We start from the raw sequence: 21,437 nt of genomic DNA, 5'->3' as shown, positions 1-21,437 counted from the left end.
GCATCATCGAACTCTGCGATTTCTTCTTCCCAAGCTAGGCTTGAAACCTGTACTGTATTGAGTAATTCAGCTGTGTATTACTAGCTACTGTATACGAGTCTGTAATCGGGGAGCGATGAAAGCATTGCGTGAAAACCTTCGGTGCAAGCCATTTCAGGGCACAGCGGAGCACTGCGTGCGCGGGCGCGTCCCTCGATGCGAGAATTTTAGCCGGCGGATGACCATTGTACAAGCGAAGGTGGACGCGTCCACGTTCCAGGTACGCTGCGCACACCACAGCCGTGTGTGCACGACTGGGGGGGGAGCCTTCTCAAGTCGTCCTCCTGATGGTCCCCCCGACTCCGCCGCGACCCGCGCGTGTGTGCCCCGTGCTCAGGGCTGCAACCGACCCCTGGACAAGCGGATCAAGGTGGTCGGCATGGGTAGCTGCGGTAAGAACGCCGAAACAGGCCGCCCACTCGTGCCCCCCACTAAGGTGAAGTAGGTTCTTCTGCAGTCGTCCCTCACCTTCCTGCGCGACCCGTTCTGTTTTGGTTTGCCTGGTATGTCTCCCATGCACTTCGCACGTGCGCAGGTGTGGACTATCTGGCCTCAGTTGCAGCTTACCCCCGCCCGGACGAAAAGCTGCGTACGGAAAAGCTTGAGGTGGGTTCAGGCTGGAGCTGGGCGGGGCGAGTTTTGTTCAAGCGTGGTGGGTGGTTCGAGGTACTTGTGCGAACCGTGGAGGGTGGAGGCGGCAAAGGAGCTCCAAAGGAGGGTCGGCCGGCGGACCGGCGCCGGCATGAAGCGCCCAAGCATAAGGCCGCTGTTGTGCTCATCGCTGCAAATGCCACCGCTTCACCCATTATGCTGGCACACTCCCTCCCTCGCCGTGTGTGTTGTGCTTTGCTGACACAGACCCAGGGCGGCGGCAACTGCGCCAATGCACTCACTGCGGCGGCGCGCCTGGGTCTGTACCCCACCCTGGTCACCAAGGTGGGGTGTCAGGAATGCGCTAGGGGAAGTGACGGGGAAAAAGCTTCGACACCGTGTGTAGGTGAGGGAATGGTGCAGGGTTCAGGGGGCACTGGGTGGCTGTACCTGTCTGGTGGCAGGACCCGGAACGAGGGCCGGCGATTGTTGTTATGCTACGGAACACAAAGAAGGGCACGCTCAGGACTGTGTATATGCGATGGGGTTGTTGTTGCGTGTACATGGAGGTGAGGCTCTGTCAGGTTCTCTACCGCCCCGCAATCGCCCTACCGCCCGCAGATTGGCGATGATGGTCTCGGCGACGGCATCCTCAGGTGCGGGCGTGTCGGGGGCGTGTCGGGGGCGTGTGGGGCGTGTGCGATCAGCTGTGAGGGCTGAGGGCCAAGCGGTGTGACCCGTCCGTAGCCACGCCACACCTGTGACCCTCGCCGCCTTGCTTTGGGTCCTGGGTGTCGAGATGAGTAAGGGTTTTGAATGCACTACTTGCATTCCGATGCCGCTGCCTCCCTCCCCATCCTACTCCCCCTGCTCCTCCCCTCGCCCGGCAGTGAGCTGCACTCGGACGGCATCGACACGACGCACGTGATCCGTGCCGCCGGCCACCCCTCGCCCTTCACCTACATTATTGTGGACCGCCAGGGTGGGTGAGGCCGGGAGTGAGGCCGGGTGAGGGCGGGATTGAGGGTGGGATTGAGGGCGGGTGAGGGCGGGAGTGAGGGCGGGTGAGGGCGGGAGTGAGGGCGGGAGTGAGGGCGGGTGAGGGCGGGAGTGAGGGCGGGATTGAGAGCGGGAGTGAGGGCAAGTGAGGGCGGGAGTGAGGGCGGGTGAGGGCGGGGGTGCCCTCGTGGGTTGCACACTGCCGTGGGCGCGGGGTACGCACCGCGGCAACGACGCCTCCCTCCGTTCCCGAATCGACTGGTCATCGGTATGGGGTCTGTGCATCATCGCCGTCGTCAAAAGCTGTATGCATGGAACCCCCGCACACGCCCGCAACGCCCCCTCCCCGCCACACCGCACCACACCATACCGCAACGTGCCATCCCCAACCCAGCACCCCGCCCCTGCCACCGGCCCTCTCAACCCCCACCCCGGCGCAGGCGGCACGCGCACCTGCATCCACACGCCCGGCGCGGCGCTGGAGCCGGGCGAGATGACGTCTGGCCTGCTGGCGGGTGCGCTGGAGGGCGCGGCGCTGGTGTACTTTGACGGGCGGCTGACGGAGGCGGCACTGCTGCTGGCGCGAGAGGCGCGGCGGCGCGGCATCCCGGTAGGACCGGCGTTTCTGTGGGCTGCAAGGGTGGGGGCTGGGGAGGCTGCGGGGCTGGGGGCCTGGTGTTGGGGCGGGACGGGGCGGGTTTCAGCTTAGGCGGGGCAGGGTGGGCTGTGGTCGGGATGCGCTAGGTCGTGGTCTTCAGCAGGCACACACACACACACACACACACACACACACACACACACACACACACACACACACACACACACACACACACACACCGGTTGGTAAGACCGGCGGCTCACCGCAGCAGGTATGCGAGGTAACTTAAGGTAACATCCGTTAACCGTCGTTTTGCTGCATCGCATACACTGTCTTTGCGCAACGTTTTCCTTGTGCTCTTTAACACACACACACACACACACACACACACACACACACACACACACACACACACACACACACACGCGCGCGCGCGCGCGTGCGCAATGCAAGGCCTCCACCCACCGCCTCCTGCGCCCGACTTGCCGTCAGGTGCTGGTGGAGGCTGAGCGGCTGCGGCCGGGTCTGCAGCAGCTGCTGGCGGAGGCGGACTTCGTGGTCACGTCCGCGCACTTCCCGCAGGACTGGACCGGTGAGGCGGGGGCAGGCAGAGGCTGGCGGGGGGGGGCGGGCAGAGGCGGGGGAGGGGGGGCGGGCAGGGGGGCGGGGGGGCGGGCGGCTGTGTGTGTGGGGTGGGTGGGTGGGGGGCGGGCTTGGCTGTGGGCTTGGCTGTGGGCTTGGCTGTGGGCTTGGCTGTGGGCTTGGCTGCGGGGCGGGTTCGTGTCACTGGGGCACTGGAGGCGGGGTGGAGGGGATGCTGAGTCAGCAGCGGGGCTCCGGTAGGGTGTTGCTGCAGGTTTGGCCGGGCTGCGGGTTGGCCGGGTACGTACACGGCGCGTGAACATGCACGATTCGCGTGCGCTACCAGCACAGCACAGCGCCCAGCCCACGGCCAGGCCCACCCCAAACAGCCTTACCCAGGCACACCGCACACCGGCCGGCTGCGCTGCCTCTGCACCCTCTGCCGCCGCTGCCGCTGCTGCCGCTGCTCCCACCACCACCACCACCACCACCACCACCATCACCACCACCACCACCACCACCACCATCACCACCACCACCACCACCACCACCACCACCACCACCACACACACCCCACCACCCAAACTGATCATGAGTGGAACCCCACCCCCACCCCCATCCCCATCCCCACCACCGCCACCACGCTTTGCAGGCGAGGCGGTCCTGGCGGACGCACTGCTCGCCACCGCCCACCGCCTGCCCTCCGCCCGCTGGGTCATCACCACCCTGGGCACGCGCGGCTCGGTGCTGCTGGAGCGGCCGCCGCCGCCGGCCGGCACTGGGGGCGGGAGTGGGAGTGGGAGTGGGAACGGGAGTGGGAATGGGAGTGGGAATGGGAGTGGGAGTGGCGGAGGCGGTGTGGCGGTGGTGGCTCCGGGCGTGCGGGCGCTGCACGATGTGTTGGAGCTGGAGCTGGAGCCGCGGCTCAGGGTGAGAGGGCGGGCTGGGGGCTGGTTTGGTGGGGGCTGGTTGGGTGGGGGCTGGTTGGGTGAGGGCTGGCTGGGCTGCAGCGTTACGGGTGGGTGTGCGGGTGGGCGTGCTCGTGCGGGCCGCCGAACTGGCGCCTCCGGCGGCTGCGTCATTTGGGCCCCGGCCACACCCCTACTACCCTGCAGACCTGGTCGTGCACACACGCGGCGCACATATGTGTGTGTGGGGGGGGGTTGTATGTGTGTGTGTATCTAACATTACGCGTAGGACAGTGTATGTGTTTGCGTGTGTGTGTTTGTGTTGTACGCCGTCAACACGCGCTCCTTGACAGCACACGCCCCGTTCCCGCCTTCCCGGCCCTGTGGTCCTGGCGCCGGCCGCCGCACCCGCGCTGGCAGGCGCTGGTGGCGGAGGTGGAGGCGGAGGCGGTGTGTGTGGCGGCGGGGGGGCAGGTCATCGGCGCCGGCCACACCGCCAGCACCGACGGCTTCGTGCAGCTGAGGTACTCGTCGCCCAGGTGTGTGTTGGGGGGGGGGGCGTGTGCGTGGGCGTGGGCGTGTGTGCGTTGGCGTTAGGGCGTGGGCGTGGGTGCGTGCGCGTGGGCGGAGATGGAGGTGGAGGCGGGGGGGGGCCTAGGTACATGCAAGCTCAGCGTGGTAGCGGGGGGCACTGGGCTGGGTTAGTGATTGGGGGTGCAAACCTGACTCGAGTGCAGAGTGACCGGCCTGACTCGCGTTGTTTGCGGCTCGAGGACCTTCCCAACACCCCTCACGTCCCAACACCATCGCCTGCCGTGCAGGGACCGGGCTCAGGAGGCCGCGGCGGCGGCGGCTGTGGCGGCGGAGCGGGCGGCGGCGCTGAATGCGGACAGCGGCCGCGGCGCTGCGTACGCCGGCAGCGGCACCAGTGCTGCTGCTGCTGGCGGTGGCGGCGGCGGCGCAGCTGCCGGCAGCTCCGGACTGGTGGCTCGAGTGACCCTGGCCTCCATCGCCGCCCTACCCAAGGTGCGATGCACCCAGCCGGCTGTCGATGAGTCGAGAGCCCGGCTCCGGGCAAGTGCCCCTGCCCGCTTCCGCACGCGCACATACTCACACAACTGCGCTCTCCAACACGCACACACACATACACGCACGCGCGCGCGTACCGCAGCCCCTTGGAAACGCACTCACGTCACACCGCCCCCCATGAAATTTCCCTGACTCTTGGGACCTGCTGGGCTCGGGCACATACCGTAACCCCACCCCACCCTTGCTCAACTCAACCACTCTCTGTGGCGCCCCCCCGCCCCCCCTTAATTAATCATGAATGTAGGAGGCGGTGGTGGACACCACGGGCGCGGGCGACTCGTTCATAGGCTCCCTGCTGTACGGCGTGTGTACGGGCATGTCGCTGCCCGGCTGCATGCGGCTGGGGGCGGTGGTGGCGGCGGCCAAGTGCATGCGGCTGGGCGCGCGGCCGGGGCTGCCCACCCGCTGCAGCCTGTCGCGGGACCTGCTGCACGAGGAGGAGGGGGGCAGGTGAGGAGAGGGGGGCAGGTGAGGAGACGGGGGATGTTGTGGGTAACAGCCCAAAGTAAACCAAATCAACGGAGCACAGGCAGAGGGGGCAAGTGAGGCGGGGGCAAGTGAGGGAGCGGGGGAACGTGAGGTGGCGTGACGTGGCGTGGTTTGTTTGTGGTGGCGGCGGGGATGTTGATGAGGAGCTGGGAGGTAGAAGGCGAGGTGGTGGGGTCGAGGCGGCGTGAGCGGAGGGCACGGGCGGCGTGAACGGAGGGGTTTGGGTGAAGTTGATGGGGGTCTGGAGGGCTGTGTATGAACGGGAGGCGTTAGGGTGAGAGTTTGCTTTAAGTATACAATGAGTTGTGAGGGGAGGGGCGTCTGCCCTGGCAGGTTGAGGGTCAGCGGCAGGGTTGCGACATGGACCTCGGGACTGCAGGAAGAGGAGGCCAGTGGCAGTGCGTACCTAACCGACTGACCGGTTAGGTCGCGTACGATACGCATAAGGGGAGTTATGCACAGTGTACTTTGTGCTTGCGGATGTGCACGGAGGACGCGCGTTGATGAGAGCTTGCAGAGGTCGGGTGGCGAAGTTCGCGCGCACGCGCAGCCGTGGCGACTGGCGAGGCTTGATGCATGGCCGCCCGCCATTGATGAGTGACCGCCGCGTGTTTTCCTCTTGCAAATTGCATCCCAGTCAATGAAAGTGTTGTGGTTGTGCGCACGCCGCTCCTGAAGCCAAAGGGCTGAGTGAATGAATAGGCGAAAGCCTCGGTTAGTTCGGCAAGCAAGACGAGCTCGCTGTACTTTCTTAAGCTACACAGCGCCTACATTCACTGTGTTTAGTATGGAGACAAAGAGCTTACTTGCTGCTGACCGGCTTCAGCACTGAGTCCGCGTTACCGGAGCGCATTGCTCTACGAAACATGGCGAGCTGCCCGGCGTTCATTAGATGCCGCATGATAAGAAGCTGATGTAACACCTGCACACCTGATAACAAAGGAGTTCGTGGAGGGGGGGTGGCATCCGGCAAATGGTGCTGGCGAAAGTCCTCTCTCTGCTGCTTTTAGTAGCAGCTCAAACAGTTAAGCTACATGCACAATCACATGACTGCAATGGATGCGCATTTGCACCGGCTCAGCTGGTCTGCGTGTCTGGTGGAGTGACACTTCCGGCGTGCCTGGCGAAGTGTCAGGGCCTCGCCATTGAGCGGAAAGGCAGCTGCCAAGGTGAGTCAGCGACAGGGCTCCGATCGTTGCAGTCGCACCCATGAGAGAATGGGCAGGCGAGGCTCCGGGGTGTTGCACGGAGGGGCCGTGGCCTTGTGCTGCAACTGCCGCGCGGTTGGTCAGTGGCGCCCGTCCCTAGGGCCTCCAAGCCAAAAGCTCCTTTTGAGTGACGCCCGTGCTGATGTTGGAACCGCAATCCCTACTACACTGCAGGCACGGATGACCCGCTCCTGTCCGGGCTGTTTGTGCCGCTGAGCGGCATGGGCAGCCAGCAGCAGGCGCCTGGGGCCGGCCCCCAGTCTCGGAGCTCGGAAATGTCGGACGCAGCGGAGGGTAGCAGCAGCGATGGCAGTAGCGGCAGTAGCAGTCGAGGCGCGGGCGTGGACGTGGTAACTCGCTTCGCCACAGAGGGGTTCGTGTACGCGGGGCACGCAGCCCTGAGCGACGAGGGCCCAACCGGCTTCGACCAGGGCGGATTCGTGAGCAAGCTGACGTGAGTCTTTTCGAAGTCCTGTCGTATTCCAGGACGCCTTAGGACATTAGACAGCGAAGGATCATGGCGGGAGCTCGTGCAGGCCACTAGCTAACTTAAAGCACTCAGTGTGGGGCATGCGCTGGGCCAGTTAGGGACAGGACTGGAGAGGCGGCGCCGAGCGGACCAGCCCCAGGCCCCCGCGCGACGCCGCGCCACGCCGTGTGTGGTCTGTGTGTGGTCTGTGTGTGGTCTGTGTGTGGTCCGTGTGTGGCTCCTGTAGACATGTGCACACGGCCCTGGCCGGCGGCGCCAGCTGGCCAAGCCTGAGGCCTGAGGCTAGCTGAGGATGAACACAGGGTCCCATGTGTGGGATGTGTGCATGGGGACCGGGCAGGGGCATGGCGGCCGCGGGGCGCACGCGGCACAGGTGTGTGCACAGTCCCCGCAAGGGGCATGGCATCAGGTCCCACAGTCTGGGTCAGGTAACCAGGTCCCTTTGCCGCTGCTTGCCGCCTGCGCAGGTTTGACGACAGCACAGGCACCGGCGGCGACGGCGATAGCAGCGCCGCAGGTGGTTACAAGGAGGCCGCCGATAGCAGCACCACCACCATCGGCGCAGACGGCAGTAGCAGTAGCAGTGTTCGTAGCAGTAGCAGTAGCAGTAGCAGCAGTGCAAGCGTCACCCAGAGCATTGAGAGCAGTGGCGACAGCGGCACCGGGAGCGGGCGCGGCTGGGCTGCGGCACTGACGGAGCAGGGCGTGCCGACGCAGCTGCGGGTGCGGGCGGTGCGTGTGAGCCCGGATGGAGCCGTCTACATCGAATCCAGCGGCGTGGATCTGGATCTCACGCAGCTGCCTGCCAGCGCCCAGACAGAATCCAAATCCAGCTTTGAGGAGCTGGACGGGCTAGATCCGAACGGGCTGGATCAAAGCAGCCCGGAAAACGCCACGAAGTCGGCTGCGTTGGTTGGCCTGGCTAGCAGGCGGCGGCGGCGGTTGCTGCGAAGAGGCGGGCAAGAGGGGGCCCAGCCGCTTGCCGGCGACTGGGAAGCCGATGAAGCATCAGAGTTGCCAGATGGTGGGGATGAGGATGCGGACGGTTGGTTCGCGGCCCGGCGGCGGCGGTTGGACCAGCGGCGGCGGCGGCGGTTGGTGGATGACAGCTACCGGTCTGACACGGGCGTGTGGCCGTACCGCATCATCGGCCAGCTGATGTACAAGGTCAACACCTTGGCGTACATCTGTTCGGGTGCGTGCGGGCGGAAAAGGATGGGGGGCGCCACGGATTCACATCACAAGATCACACGTCAGGCGGGGCGCGGTGCTGCTGCCCATGATCTTACCTGGCGCGGCCACACGCGATGGTCGCGCGTGCATGCATCTTGTGTGACCGTCCCGTTTGCGCCAGGACTTACTCAGGTCTTTAGGCGTGCGCTAGGCAGGCAGCTTGCTCCTTGTGTCCTCTTTCCTGAGACACTTTCACTCAGCCGTACCTGTCCACACGCACGTGCCGGTGTTCAGGCACGTGGGTTTCGCCCTATGACGTCCTCACGGCGGCGCACTGCGTGTTCAACATCACCAGCGGCCAGGCACACCGAGACTTCGCATTCACAGCTGCCAAGGTCAGGGGCGGGGCTTGGGCAGGGGGGTTGAGGTTTGGGGTTTGGGGGTTAAGGTTTGGGTTCTGGGGTTTCGGCGTGTGTGGCACACCGCAGCCCCACACGGACACAACAAGTGTGGACACAGGCTCGCACAGCCCCATGGTTGGGTTCCTGACGTCTGCAATGGCCTGTATCAAAGGGAGGCACACACACATGCACATCCATGACCGGTGGCGTTTGCCTGTGTCAAGCGCGTTGCCTCCATGTCCATGCTGCCTAACAACTATACACACACATACATACACACATGCAAACACACACACACACACACACACGTAATGTTTTCCTTGTGCTCTTTAACACACACACACACATGCACACACACACACACACCTGCAGGCCGGCACCACGGGTCCAGACGGCACGGTGCGGTACTCCAGCGTCACCTTCTACCGGGCCGAGTACCCCAGGTGCGTGTGGGCGGTGGCGACCACAGCGCGTGCAAGCCGGCGAGCAGCAGCAGCAGCAGCAGCGAGAGCGGGCCGGCGGGCGAGCGGGCGGGTCGGTCGGGCGCGAGCAAACAGGCGGGCACACGTCATCTAAAGGCTGTTGCGTGGTGGCGGCGTAAGCTGATCGCCGCCTGCGTGTGTGTTCCCCGAACCGCCACAGGGCCAAGGGCGACGGCGTCAACTACTTTGACATGGCGCTGCTGCGCATGTCGGCGCCCGGGCCCGGCGCGTACATGGGCATCAAGTACGACTGCGGCCAGGTGGGCGCGTGGGCGCATGCAGTTACAGTTGGAGTCACATGGCGCCGTACCGTGTGAGAGCGGCGGCTGGCGTGTGTTGGCGGGGGACTAACGGGGGTGTCAAGAGCTGCAGGGTTAGTGGCATGCCGCTTGGCAGGGAGGTGTGCAGGGAGGTGCCAAGTCATCTTACCTCGCTTGCCTGCCGCCCCGCAACTGCTCAATGGCCCAGATTGATTACCCCAAGACGGAGACGTGCGGCTATCCAAAGGAGAAGTCAACGCCCGGGTCCAACTACTGGCAGTACTGTGGGTGCCGGGTGCCGGGGGGGGGGGCGGCTTTGGTTGGTGCCTTTGCGGCGGCAGTGCCATCAGCGCATTCACGGCAGTGCAAGGGTTGGCTTTTGTGTGTGTGTGTGTGTGTGTGTGTGTGTGTGTGTGTGTGTGTGTGTGTGTGTCTGTGTGTGTGTGTGCGTGTGTGTGTGTGTGCGTGTGTGTGTGTGTGTGTGTGTGTGCGTGCAATGCCCGGCCGCGCGCCTGTATGGATAAGAAGGGCGTGCAGCACGTGACACGCGCACCAACACGCATGCACGCGCCCACCTGTGTTCTTGCCCTCCACACACCTGCAGGCGATGACTGCTACTATACCTCCAACGCCTGCAACCCCATGATCCAGCCCGTTAACTGGTGCGGCGGGGGGCGGGGGCGTGTGATTTGGGGCGCACGGAAACGGCTGCGCTAGCGGGCATGCGCAACGGCAGTGCGAGTGCGACCACGCAGCCAAGCCACGAAGCTTGGGTGCACGCCAGTACACCTGACCCCGCACCACATGCCCAGTGCAATGACCACTGAAACACTTTCTAATCATGGGTATAACCCCACCACCACCACCACCACCACCACCACCACCACCATCCTGCCCGCCGGCCTGGACGCGCGCAGGTGCTACACCGCTGCGGGGCAGTCGGGGTCGCCCATATACGACCTGGCCGACTACCGCGTGATGGGCGTGCTGAGCGGCGGCCCGGTGACGTGGGAGTTTGCGTCCGACCTGTCCTTCTGGACGCCCATCGACGCCTTCCACTTCGCCAGTCTGGTGCGTCAACTTGGCGCTGTGCTACTTGATGTTCTTGGTTTGTTGTTTTGCGTTGCGCGGTGTTACGGTATGTTGCGGGTTGATGGTACCGTGTGATATTGTGTTTTGGCGTGTGTGTTTCAAGTTGCCACCGGATGTCGTGAAGCAGCACAGGGCCAGGTTGAGCGACCGAGGTCGCTTGCTTATGCTTTTGTGTGTGTGCCGCCCTTGCGCAGACGCGGTGGATGTGGAAGGAGGGCGACGGCACGCCGGCCGAGGCGCCGCTCTACGTTTCCGCGCCGCCATTCCCTCCGCCGCCACCGGTTGGGCCCTACGCATGTGGGTGCCTGCCCAGGGGTCCGCAGCGACATGGCATCATTCGCTGACGTCGCTCTGGCGTCGCTCTGGCATCGCCACATAGCTGCACACATGGCCATGATGTTTCCTGGGCTGCTTTGGTTGCCCCCCGTGCAGGCAGCGGCAAGGGCTCGGTGCGGCTGGCGGGCGGTCCGGACGGCGCCTCGGGGCGCGTGCAGGTCTGCCGGCCGGACGGCGTGTGGGGCTCCGTGTGCGACCTCAACCAGTACTCGGCCGGTAACGCAGACGTCGTGTGCAGGTGCGTGAAGGCCTGGGGACAAAAGGCCTGAGGCCGCAGGCCTAAACTGTGTGTGGAGGGGGGAGGTGGTTGCGGCGCGTGCTGGAGCTGAACTGCAGCAGCGGCTGTTGCGCTTGCTTGTCGAGTTGTCTAGATCGTACGCGCCGTCATGAGCCTTAGCCACATCCACCACACAGCGACAAGGCCACGCGATCACGCTATCACACGTTGCCGCCCGCAGGCAGCTGGGGTACGGCAGCGGCGTATTTGTGGCCGGCGATTTCTTCCCTGCCAATGACGCCAGCGTGCCAGTCACACTGGAGCCGCAGTGCGCGGGCTCGGAGAAGAGGTGGGCGGGCGGAGTGCGACCCACATGCCCTTGAGCGCACATGCGCAATGCGGCAATCGGCCTGCTTGCTGACCCGCCCCCCGACAAATCCGGGACAGTGTCATCACTTGCACCAATGCGCCGCTGACGCTCACGCACATGCAATTCTAACTTTCTTGCCTTTCCTTGCCGTCCCTTCCCTACCCTGTCCATCCCTTCCCTTTCATCAGCTTGTCCGAGTGCTTCCCCCTCAGCGAGGGCGACTGGTCCACGCGCGCCTCCTGCTCCCGGTCCACGGACATGGCAGTGCTGTGCGGCCGCGCCGCGCGCAACCTCACCACAGGCGCGGCCGCCACGGCCGGGGCCACGCTTCCGCCGCGCGCCTTTCCTTGTGAGCGCCTAGGGCCTTGTGGGGAAGGGCCTTGCGGGGAAGGCTGGGAAGGCCTGGAAAGACAGGATAGACACAAGCCCGGAGGGACGAGTCAGGACACAGGATGTTGCTTGACGGCTGGTGCGCTTGTGTGCCGCACAGACCTCGCTTGAAATTGAATGGCCGTCAACTGCACACAGGCTCGACGGAGGGCGCGGTGAGGCTGCAGGACGGTGCCGACGACGCATCTGGGCGTGTGGAGATCTGCGCGCGCGGGCAGTGGGGCAGGTGGGCGGTGCGGCTCCGGCCCTGGGCACAGCATGGAGCGAGGCACTCTCAGCATGCGGCTCATGAGAGACCGTGTCATCTGCTGCTGGAGCCCGCATTTGAACCCCTCTCTAACGCGCGTCCTGTTGTCGCTGCTCATTGCGAACACGCAGCGTGTGCCAAGACGGGTGGGACGATCTTGACGCGCGGGTGGTGTGCCGGCAGCTGGGGTACGTGTCAGGAGCCGCCACGTGGGGGCCGCTGGGTAGCGGCACGGCGCCGCCCGGGCCCGCCGGCATGCCGGTGTGGATGGCGCAGGTGCGTGCGAGCGCGCGCGCGTGCGCTCACGCGTACGTACGGGGCTCGTGGGTTGACCAGCCGCTTTGCTGCGTGCGTTGCCGGCAGTGTGTCGGTGTGTGCGTGTGTGTCCTGCCACCTGCTGCCACATGTGCACGGGGGCATTCGGTCGGGCCGCGCCTCACACACGCACCAGATACCCGACGGGCTCCTGAGAGCAAGCGGCCGCACCGCTGCAGGTGGCATGCACCGGCGGCGAGGCGCGGCTGGCGGCCTGCGCCACCGAGGTGCCTGTGGGCGCGGCCGTGTGCTCGCACAGAGCGGACGCCGGCGTGGTGTGCGGCACGGCGCCGCTGCCGGTGCCGGGCGTGGCGCCCATCGTCTCGGGATCCTGTGAGTGCCCGTGCAGTTGCATGATGGTTGGGAACTCGGAAAGCTTCGTTAGGGTGGGCGTGCTGTGTGGGAGCATGCGGTTTGGTCTTCGAGGGCTTCAGGGGCTCCAGCTAAGCGGAGCTGCAGGTGTGTAGACACCTACGGGGTTACACGCATTAAGTTTACGAAGTGAAGTCGTAGACCTAAGGGGACCCGGCTTTACGATGTGGGTGGACACAGGTGCCGAGCCGGGGGCGCTGCGTCTGGCGGTGGGCACCAGCGGCGCCGGCACTGCAGCCCCGGTGGCGGGCGGTTCGGTGGCTGGGCGGCTGGAGGTGTGCTACGCGGGCCGCTGGGGTGCCGTGTGTGAAGCCAAATTCAACGACTACAATGCACAGGTGAGTACGATACCGTCTGGTTTGGCTTGGCATCGATGCTCACAGTATTATCCCGTGCTTCCTCGTGTATGTCCCTGTTGGCACGTCCTATGTATGAAAGGCCACGGTATGGTGCTGTCCGCAACTGTGTGTGCACGATGCGTGTGTGTGCAGGTCGCGTGCCGACAGCTTGGCTACACACAAGGCCGTGCCGTGCCTGCGGATGTGCTACCAGGTGCGCGCGGAGCGCCATGATAGCATAGCGTTTGCACGCACGTGTCGATATGCTGCATGTACGCACAAGGGGCCGGGGCACGACGCGCACCTTCATCGGCAGCCTTCACATCCCTCCTACATGCGGCAGTCCGTGCCTGGAGTGTCCCACCGCCCCTCTCCCACCTCTTTGTGCTTTGTATCTTACCCCCCCCCCTGCACCGCCCGCACCGCCCACGCACCGCCCGCACCGGCCGCACAGCCCGCACCTCCTGTCTTTCTGTGTCTTCCTGTTCTTACCCCCTCCAACACCTACAGAACCTCCTGCACCGCCCGCACCCATCCCGCCCACCTTCCCCACCACGCACAGGCCAGCTGATCCGCATGAGTGAAATCCGCTGCCAGCGCCTGACTGGAGGCGCCTACCTGGCGTGGCCGTGGCGCTTGACCTCCTGTCCGTTCTGGGGCATGGAGGACGTCAGCTGCGCCACCGGCTCCGTGGCGGGCGTGGAGTGCACCAGCGACCCCAATGGCTTCCCGCTGACCACCCTGCCCTGTGAGCCTGGGTTTTAGCTGCGTGGCGGGAGATGGATGCGGCGGGGTTGGGCGCTACTGCGTCGAGTGCAGCAGAGAGTGTGAGCGTGTGTGTAGCGGAGCGCGTGTGGTGGAATGCCAGGGGGGCTGCCTTCAAGGACAGCAGTGCAGCTGCAGCGCAGGCAAGGACATGCGCGTTCACACACTACACATACACATACATTCTGGCACTGTGCATGCTCACGAACACACAGGCTCCAGTCAGGGTGGGCTGCGGCTGCGTGGCGGCGTCGCACCCAACATGGGCCGTCTCGAGGTGGGTACGGCGCGGCAGTGGAGCGCACGGGCAGGGGCGCAATGGGCACCTGCGGCCCGGCGGAGGGGCGTGGCTTGCCTCGATGCCGCAAGCGGTGCGCTTGCCCCGCACACCAGCCCGCATCAAGTGCAGCAGCTGCTGAGCCAACGCCACCACTCTCCCGCTGCCGCCGCGCGTGTGTACAGGTCTGCAACGCGGGGCAGTGGGGCACCGTTTGTGAGAACAACTTTGGCCCCGCAGATGCGGACGTCGCGTGCAGGTGTGTCTGGCAGTTGAGCACACACACTCTTTTGGCATGCTGGGGTCGTGTGTAGCGGTTTGGCCAACGGGCCCGCAACCGAGCAAATATTTGACTGGGCGCCTGCTGTCTGGTCATCTGGGCGCCTGTGCTTCCGTGTGTTCTTAAACCTGGCACGCCTGCACCTTCTCACCCACACCACAGACAGCTGGGCTACGCAACCGGCAGCGTGCTCTCGGTAGGTTGGGGCGTTGGGCGTTCTCAGAAACTTGCGAGATTAATTGTCGTTGCGCGTCTGGGTAGGCAGCCGGTGCAGTGGGGCTTGCGTTGCTGACACCATAGGGTTAGCATTCCCGCGGCTTCTACAGTTTTTTGACGCCTGCCGTTTTATCTCTTGACCGGCTGCTGTTCGTGTGCTGTCGCCTTGCAGCGCACCGCGACGCCCGACGGCCACCCAGACAGCAGCATCTGGATGGATGAGCTTGAGTGAGTGATTGCGGGGTAGAAAGGTGATGGGTCTCCCGCGTTGCTCTAGCTCACGTTTACTGACATACCGCTGTGTACCTCGCCCCCTTGCCTGCCTCCACCCTCAGCTGCAAGGGCCGCGAGAACCGACTGGATGAGTGCCCTTTCAACGGCTGGGGGCAGTCCCTCTGCGGCGTCCATTCGTGAGTCAACGGGCAAGAAACAGTCGAGGGCGGGTTTGGGGAGGGTGCGGTATGCTTGCCGCAATCGTCTCAGCCATGTAGCGCAGCACGTCACAAACACGCGCCCGCACATCCGAAGGCTGCGCATGTGTATGTGTTGGCCCCGTCCCCGTGTGTCCCTCCAGGTTTGACATCGGCGTTGTGTGCACGCCCAAGGCTGCGCCCTTGTCACCGCCGCCGAGCCGGCGGCCTCCGCCGCCGGTGCTGTATGGATGTAAGCCGCGGGAGACCGTTGCCCTGCAGCCCCTTGCCAGCCTGCGACCCCCCCCCCCCTTGTTCCTGGCTAGCCTTCACTTCCCAATTGATCATGAATGTAACCCCGCCCCCCCGACTACTGTGTACCTTTGTACCTGGCTACGACTTCACTTCGTAAACTTAGTGCATGTAACCCCCCCCCATACCGCCAGGACCCGCTGCCTAAAAGCTTCCGCCACCAACACCAACCCCTGGCCTTCCAATATGACTCGCAGGCACGACGCCGAGTCAGCTCCGGCTGGTGGATGCGACCGGCAAGCCCGGATTCACCGCGGGCCGCTTAGAGCTATGCCTCAAAGGGCAGTGGGGCACGGTGCGTCCGTGCCGCCCGCACTCACTGAGTTTCTATTAGCCGTGCCCTCGGGCTGCGTAGGCATATTAGCCTGGCCTTTCCTAGTACGGTAGCTCAGCGAGCCCGTCACGTAGGGGCATTGCTACTCATCGCCCGACTAGCTGGTGTGCGTCACCTCTTGCGCTGCTTACACCTGGTACCGCCCGCGTGCTCAGCTGCCCGTGTGCGTTTGTGTGCACAACTGCAAATGCAGATCTGCGACGAAGGCTTCGGAGTGCAGAGCGCGAACGTGGCTTGCAGGTGCGCGTGAGCACGTTGTCGTGCTTGTGCGACACGCACCATGCATGTGGCTCCTGAGATGTGGCACGTCGGCTCTCGGTAGCTGTCCTGAATTATCGTGGCAATGCTTGCTTGTGGTTTGTTTGTTTGCTTTGTGCGCGCGCACGTGCACAGGCAGCTGGGCTTTGCGGCGGGCGTGCCGGTGCGCACAGACACGCCGGACGGCGGGTTCGGGTACGGCGCCTACAACGCACCCGTCCACCTCACCAACGTCTCCTGCACGGGTGCGGAGTCACGCCTGACGCAGTGTGCCGCCAACAACCGCACCACCTGCGCCCACATGTGAGTCGAGACGCGGGAGACGCGGTAGGGGTGTCTTCCATTGCATCTCGGCGTTCAAGAATGCGAGCAGCAACCAGAAAGCCTGCCTATGCACGTGAGCCAGCCGCCGCCTTGTGGCATAATCCCTTCCACTTCCCTCCACCATCCTCCCACCCACCAACAACCATGCTTTTTTTGTGCGCCTTCGTGGCTGTGGCACCTCCTTGCGCCTGACCCCCCGACAGCACCGACATTGGCGTGCGCTGCTTCTGGCCGGACGAGGTTCCGTCCGTCGCCGCCCCACCCTGGCCGCGCCCGCCCGCGCCGGTGTCACCGTACGCATGTGAGAGCGGCACCTTGCAGCGGCTGCAATGTATACCCACCTGTCGCCTTACCGTATCGACTTGACAGCCGCCATCCTGTGCATTGCATCGGGTTCGGAGTATTGCACTCACCATATGCCCGCTTTCGTGTCCGCTGGCGTACAACCCCACAGGCTCGGACCTTTACGCGGTGCGGCTGACCGGCGGCGTGCCCGGGCTGTCGGGCCGCCTGGACATCTGCTACGGCAACACCTGGGGCACGGTGAGTGCCGTACACACCGACCCGCCGTCTCCCTCAAAGAGAGCCCGAGGGGACGCATCGCTCTTTCGCTCCTGCCCTCAACCATACCAAACTGCTCGCCCCACTCGCCGCCCCTGGATCTTGAAAAACTTGGGATTGCCATCTACTACCCCCCGCCCCGTCTACCACGTCCTGAACTAATCATGAATGTACCCCCCCCCACCTCCAACCCTCCCACCCCCGCACACACTCAGGTGTGCGGCACCGGCTTCAGCGCCGCCTCCGCCGCGGTGGTGTGTCGGGAGCTGGGCCTGGGCGGCGGGCGGGCGGTGGTGCCCGGCGGTGCCTCGGGCGCCGCCATCGCGCCCGCGGACATGCCCATGCAGCTGGACGGCGTGGCGTGTGACGGCGGCGAGGCGCGCCTGGTGGACTGCCCGCGCGACCCGTGGGGCATGGTGGCGTGCCGCCGCGAGGACGCCGTGGGTGAGTGGGCGTGTGTTGGAACAGGAAACGGAAAGAGCACCGCCCCAACGCCGGAGTTGCTTTTTGTGTGTGTGTGTGTGTGTGTGTGTGTGTGTGTGTGTGTAAGCGTGTGTATGTGTGTGTTAAAGAGCACAAGGAAAACGTTGTACGTGTGTGTGTGTGTGCGCGTGTGTATATGTGTGTGTGTGTGTGTGTGTACACAGTGTGCGATGACAGGTTCTACGGCTAACAAAGGAGGGAAGCCTGCAGTGTGTGCGTGTTTGGGAAAGATGTTCTTGCTCGGGTTCTTACTGACTTGTGCAGTTGACATGGAATTCCGCAAGCATGACCATCTCCGCGCGCCTGTGCTGTGTGCCTGCGCAGTTGTGGTGTGCGAGCCACTCTCACCAACTTTGTCGCCTCTACCTCTGTCGCCGCCGCTGCGCCTGCCTCCCTCTCCAACGCGGCCTAGCCCTCCTCCTCCCTCCCGACCGCCCCCGTCCCCGCCTTCGCCCCACCCGCCGAGTGCGCCCGTGTCGCCGCCACCGGCCTTCCCACGGGAGCCATGTGAGTACCGCTTGCCCCACACACACGCCCATGTGTTCAGACCTGCGTCATGCCGACCCGGATGTGTGTGTGTGTGTGTGTGTGTATATGTGTGTGTGTGTGTGTGTGTGTGTGTGTGTGTGTGTGTGTGTGTTGAAAAGAAAACAACAAAACGAAGCCCGCCCAGACGGCGCGACGGAGTTACTTACGGATACCTACCGATACCGAGCGTCTTGTAGCCGCGTCGACCCCGGTAGTCATACTTACCCGCAAAAAGCCTGGAACCCCCCCTCGGGCGATCGACGAACGACCTGACCCCGAGTGGCACCCATATGCTTTGTATGCGCCGCGCCCTGGGCGCGCTACAACGGTGACCCAGCACGCCTAATGCCCTGATTCCCGCCCGCTGTTCGTAGTCGAGCTCACCTACGGGTGATAGAGGAATTGCAGGCACAGGGCGGCAGCAAGAAAGTGTCACGAGCAGGGAAAATGGCGACGGCGATGTTAAGGGCGGCGTGCAGCAAGCAAGCTAGAACACGCATCCCAGTCCCGGCCCACTAATGATTGCGGGAAAAGAGAGCGAGGCTGTGGTCGTCGAGAAACTTATAAGGAGTCATCGGCTGCATGGGGTCAAGTCGGCGGGCGTCGGATGTGGAGCACTAGAAGGCAGCGAACCCCCCGAACTGCGGGACATGCTCTAGTGTGTGTGTGTGTGTGTGTGTGTATATATGTATGTGTGTGTCTCGGACTCTTCGGGGCCTCCGAGAAACCGCCGCTGATGCCAGCCTTATGACTGATGCCGCAACGCCCCCACGCTGTCGTACGCAACCCACACGCACGTGCAACCAGGCCCCGCCATCGGCGCCGTACGGCTGTACGGCGGCGTCTTGCCGGACAGCGGGCTGCTGCAGGTGTGCAACCGCGACATCAGCCGCAGCAGCGCCGCCGCCAACAACCCGCCGGTGTGGGGCGCCGTGTGCGGCACCGGGTTCAAGGGGCCCGAGGCCAGGGCCGTGTGCAGGTGTGCGGCGTGCGGCGTGCCTCCGGGACGGCGAGCTTGGGTTTGCACGATGATGCGGTTTGCTCCGGAAGTCCTTGAACGCGGCGTGAGAGGCTGTGGGTTCTGTGGCACACCGCACGCGCGAGACGCGGCTGCTCTGTTCAGCAGCCTGTTGGCTAGTGGCATTCTGTCGCGCAACGCGAGCTTGTGCTCGTTAACACCAACACTAACACAAGCCGTTGTGTCGCGCACCGCTCGCCGCCATCGCAGGCAGCTGGGCTACACGGACGGGGTCGTGGTGAACAAACCCTACCTGCCCTCCTTCCGAACCACTGGCCTCTACTACACCTTTGCGCCCTACCCGCCCGGCACACCCGTGTGGCTGGACAACGTGCACTGCCGAGCCAATGCCACTCGGATCACCGACTGCTCCTCCAACGCCGGCACCACCTGCACGCGAAACCAAGAAATAGGTGCGAAGATCATTTGAATGGTTTGGATTACAGTTTACCAAATAGGATGCCCCGCCATTGTTAGGCCGTTAATGCGATAACCCACCTTTCAACAACTGATGATGCTGCCCTCCCTTACTACGTGCGTCCATGTACGTGCTGCAGCCCTGGTGTGCACACCGGCGAAGCGGCCTACCAAACGCTACGCATGTGAGTGAACCAGGCACGAACCTGGGATCTGCATATTTTGCATACAAACACAACCTTCATCTGGACCACGCGCTACGCAAGCTTCTCCCCTCGAGCTTTGCCAACACGTGCATTAACACCCTTGGCCCCGGACCGCCATCCCGCTGCCTGCGGTGCCGTACACGGTACACCCACACACACATTTCACGCCCAACTCGCACACCACCACCACCACACAGGCACCGGCAGCGTCGGTGCCGTACGGCTGGTGGGTGGCCGCAACGGCTCCGCGTGGGAGGGCAACGTGCAGGTGTGCCAGTCGGGCACCTGGGGCACCGTGTGCGACGTGGGCTGGGACGACACCGACGCGCGCGTGCTGTGCAGGTGAGCCGCCGCGGGGGGGCGGGGGTGGGGGTGGGGGTGGGTGGGGGTCTGCGGGGCTAGTGGGGGCGGTGGCCGGGCAGTGTGGCAGAAGGATACAGCCTTGGACAGCCGTGGGCTTGTGCTGCGGGACATGGGTCCGGCAGGGGGGGGGCGGGCGTTTGGCGGCGTTGGCCCGGTGCGGGCGGGCCCAAGCGGCAGGGCAGCTGTCCTGCCGCCCGGGTGCTGCTGCGTGGCTTTGCCGGCCCCTGCCCCCTCCTCCCACAGCGCCTGGGTCCCCACGCCCCACCGCCGTGCGCCCATGCCATACCTCGCCCCGCCACACAACACCCGGCCCCACGGCGCTGCCCGCTTAGCCTTGATGCCCCTCCCTTCCCAGCCCCTTCCCACTCCTTCACCCTCCTTTCCCACCACGCTGCACGCCCCGCTGCCCGCACCACTGCCCGCCGTGTCCCGTGTCCGTCGCGCAGGCAGCTCGGCTACTCGCACGGGCTGGCGGTGGGCGGTGGCGGCGTGGTGTCTCTGAACGGCACGGCGGCGGGCCCCTTCCCCGCCGCCCCCTCCAACATGGCCACGCACTGGGACACCGGCGTGGAGTGCGGCGGCTCAGAGGCGCGGCTCACGGCCTGCAGGCGCGGCGGCGCGGGCGGCGCGCAGGGCTGCGCTGACCACAGGTGGGCTCGCATCGCGGCGGCAGGGCACACACGGGGATGCCGGGAGTTGGGAGACGGCCCGTGTGAATCTTGGCGTGGTGAGCGTTTGCTGTTCGGGTTACATCGAGGGAGCGGTTTGATATAAAGTGCTTGCCATGGACATGGCTGTAGCCTGCAGATGTCAGCTGTCACGCAAATGTTTTGCAACTGCTTTGCCCGGGTGCCCATCTCCCCCGCCTCGCAGCCGAGATGCAGGCGCGGTGTGCTGGGGCAAGGCCGGCTAGGGCGCCACGCCGCCATCACGCGCCGACTCCCGCAGCAACTGAGCAGCTGGCCAGTAGCGCTAGCTTAGCAGAACCCGGCGAATGAAATGACATGAACTCAATCTGAGAATGCCTTGAGACGGCCTTGTGTGTAGCGTCCCTATTCATGTCGCGGTATGCTTAGGCGATGGGCTTGACTAGATGCACATATGATATTCCATATTTCATTACGCACCACGATTCCCAACTCGGATGCAAGTCCCTTTGGCACGTGTACATGCTACAAGGCTGCAGCTGATTGTGCTGCATCATGCGTTGTTGTTAATCTGAATAGTGGCGGCACGTTGCGCCGTTGCGCAAGCGGGGTGGTGGTGGTGCAGATGAGCATATCAGCGCAGATCAGGGTCACGAGGGGATCAGTGGGACGGTGGAACCAGGTTAGACAAGTATGAACGTTATGGCCATGGTTTGACATGCGGTATGATGCCTCCTTAAGTTAAATACTTGAATGGAATTTCGCTTAGGCATTGTGGTGCGTGCAAGGTCGGCAGGTACGCTGCCATCAGCACGAGTACACAGTTCTCAAGTTTGTTACGGCTGTGGGTCTTCTAGCACATGGGCTTGCGGGGAAGGCTGGGGGAAGCGTCGGCCATTGGAAGACATACTGGTACTGCGGTGCGCTTCACGAGATGCCCCGCGGCTCGTGCAGGCCGGGGAAAGGAGGCTGCGGAAGCTGGGTTCGCTCGCCACGCCCCACATCAGCGGGGTGGATGTTGCCATGATGCTAGTAGGCTCCTGTCCTCACTG

The 21,437-nt window shown here is 64.4% G+C and overlaps 2 protein-coding genes across 2 annotated transcripts; both read left to right on the top strand.

The window, feature by feature from the left end:
* The first annotated feature begins 61 nt into the window (after positions 1 to 61).
* Positions 62 to 6,226, top strand: CHLRE_01g045640v5 (uncharacterized protein). Its single transcript, XM_043058877.1, has 12 exons — positions 62 to 259; positions 377 to 431; positions 575 to 645; positions 898 to 975; positions 1,252 to 1,286; positions 1,521 to 1,612; positions 2,070 to 2,239; positions 2,720 to 2,819; positions 3,462 to 3,739; positions 4,138 to 4,256; positions 4,539 to 4,743; positions 5,051 to 6,226. Exons 1-12 carry the CDS (start codon positions 218 to 220, stop codon positions 5,258 to 5,260), a joined length of 1,455 nt encoding a protein of 484 aa, XP_042928794.1. The 5' UTR covers positions 62 to 217; the 3' UTR covers positions 5,261 to 6,226.
* A 55-nt stretch (positions 6,227 to 6,281) lies between these two features.
* Positions 6,282 to 21,377, top strand: CHLRE_01g045601v5 (uncharacterized protein). The gene is made up of 38 exons (XM_043058876.1): positions 6,282 to 6,464; positions 6,678 to 6,957; positions 7,461 to 8,188; positions 8,461 to 8,561; positions 8,940 to 9,010; positions 9,210 to 9,309; positions 9,518 to 9,593; positions 9,914 to 9,971; positions 10,227 to 10,380; positions 10,596 to 10,698; positions 10,834 to 10,975; positions 11,196 to 11,303; positions 11,513 to 11,673; positions 11,853 to 11,940; positions 12,093 to 12,237; positions 12,456 to 12,609; positions 12,829 to 12,986; positions 13,140 to 13,200; positions 13,549 to 13,734; positions 13,967 to 14,028; positions 14,214 to 14,287; positions 14,471 to 14,504; positions 14,697 to 14,752; positions 14,860 to 14,934; positions 15,099 to 15,187; positions 15,444 to 15,541; positions 15,774 to 15,820; positions 15,974 to 16,141; positions 16,366 to 16,463; positions 16,617 to 16,705; positions 16,939 to 17,167; positions 17,531 to 17,713; positions 18,542 to 18,713; positions 18,963 to 19,165; positions 19,310 to 19,354; positions 19,573 to 19,717; positions 20,185 to 20,388; positions 20,612 to 21,377. Exons 2-38 carry the CDS (start codon positions 6,779 to 6,781, stop codon positions 20,649 to 20,651), a joined length of 4,884 nt encoding a protein of 1,627 aa, XP_042928793.1. The 5' UTR covers positions 6,282 to 6,464; positions 6,678 to 6,778; the 3' UTR covers positions 20,652 to 21,377.
* Positions 21,378 to 21,437: the final 60 nt, after the last annotated feature.

Source organism: Chlamydomonas reinhardtii, chromosome 1 (assembly GCF_000002595.2).
Source record: "Chlamydomonas reinhardtii strain CC-503 cw92 mt+ chromosome 1, whole genome shotgun sequence".
NCBI classification, from domain to species: domain Eukaryota; kingdom Viridiplantae; phylum Chlorophyta; class Chlorophyceae; order Chlamydomonadales; family Chlamydomonadaceae; genus Chlamydomonas; species Chlamydomonas reinhardtii.
Note: the sequence above shows the minus strand (reverse complement) of the source record. Positions and strands in the feature narration are given on the sequence as shown.

Excerpts from the sequence above, each read along its gene's own strand:
- CHLRE_01g045640v5 (XM_043058877.1), top strand. The coding sequence starts at position 218 with ATGACCATTGTACAAGCGAAGGTGGACGCGTCCACGTTCCAG. Across the intron at positions 260-376 it reads TGGACGCGTCCACGTTCCAG|GGCTGCAACCGACCCCTGGA; the intron begins GTACGCTGCGCA and ends CCCCGTGCTCAG. Across the intron at positions 4,257-4,538 it reads CTGAGGTACTCGTCGCCCAG|GGACCGGGCTCAGGAGGCCG; the intron begins GTGTGTGTTGGG and ends CCTGCCGTGCAG.
- CHLRE_01g045601v5 (XM_043058876.1), top strand. The coding sequence starts at position 6,779 with ATGTCGGACGCAGCGGAGGGTAGCAGCAGCGATGGCAGTAGCGGCAGT. Across the intron at positions 9,972-10,226 it reads ATGATCCAGCCCGTTAACTG|GTGCTACACCGCTGCGGGGC; the intron begins GTGCGGCGGGGG and ends GGACGCGCGCAG. Across the intron at positions 13,201-13,548 it reads GCCTGCGGATGTGCTACCAG|GCCAGCTGATCCGCATGAGT; the intron begins GTGCGCGCGGAG and ends CACCACGCACAG.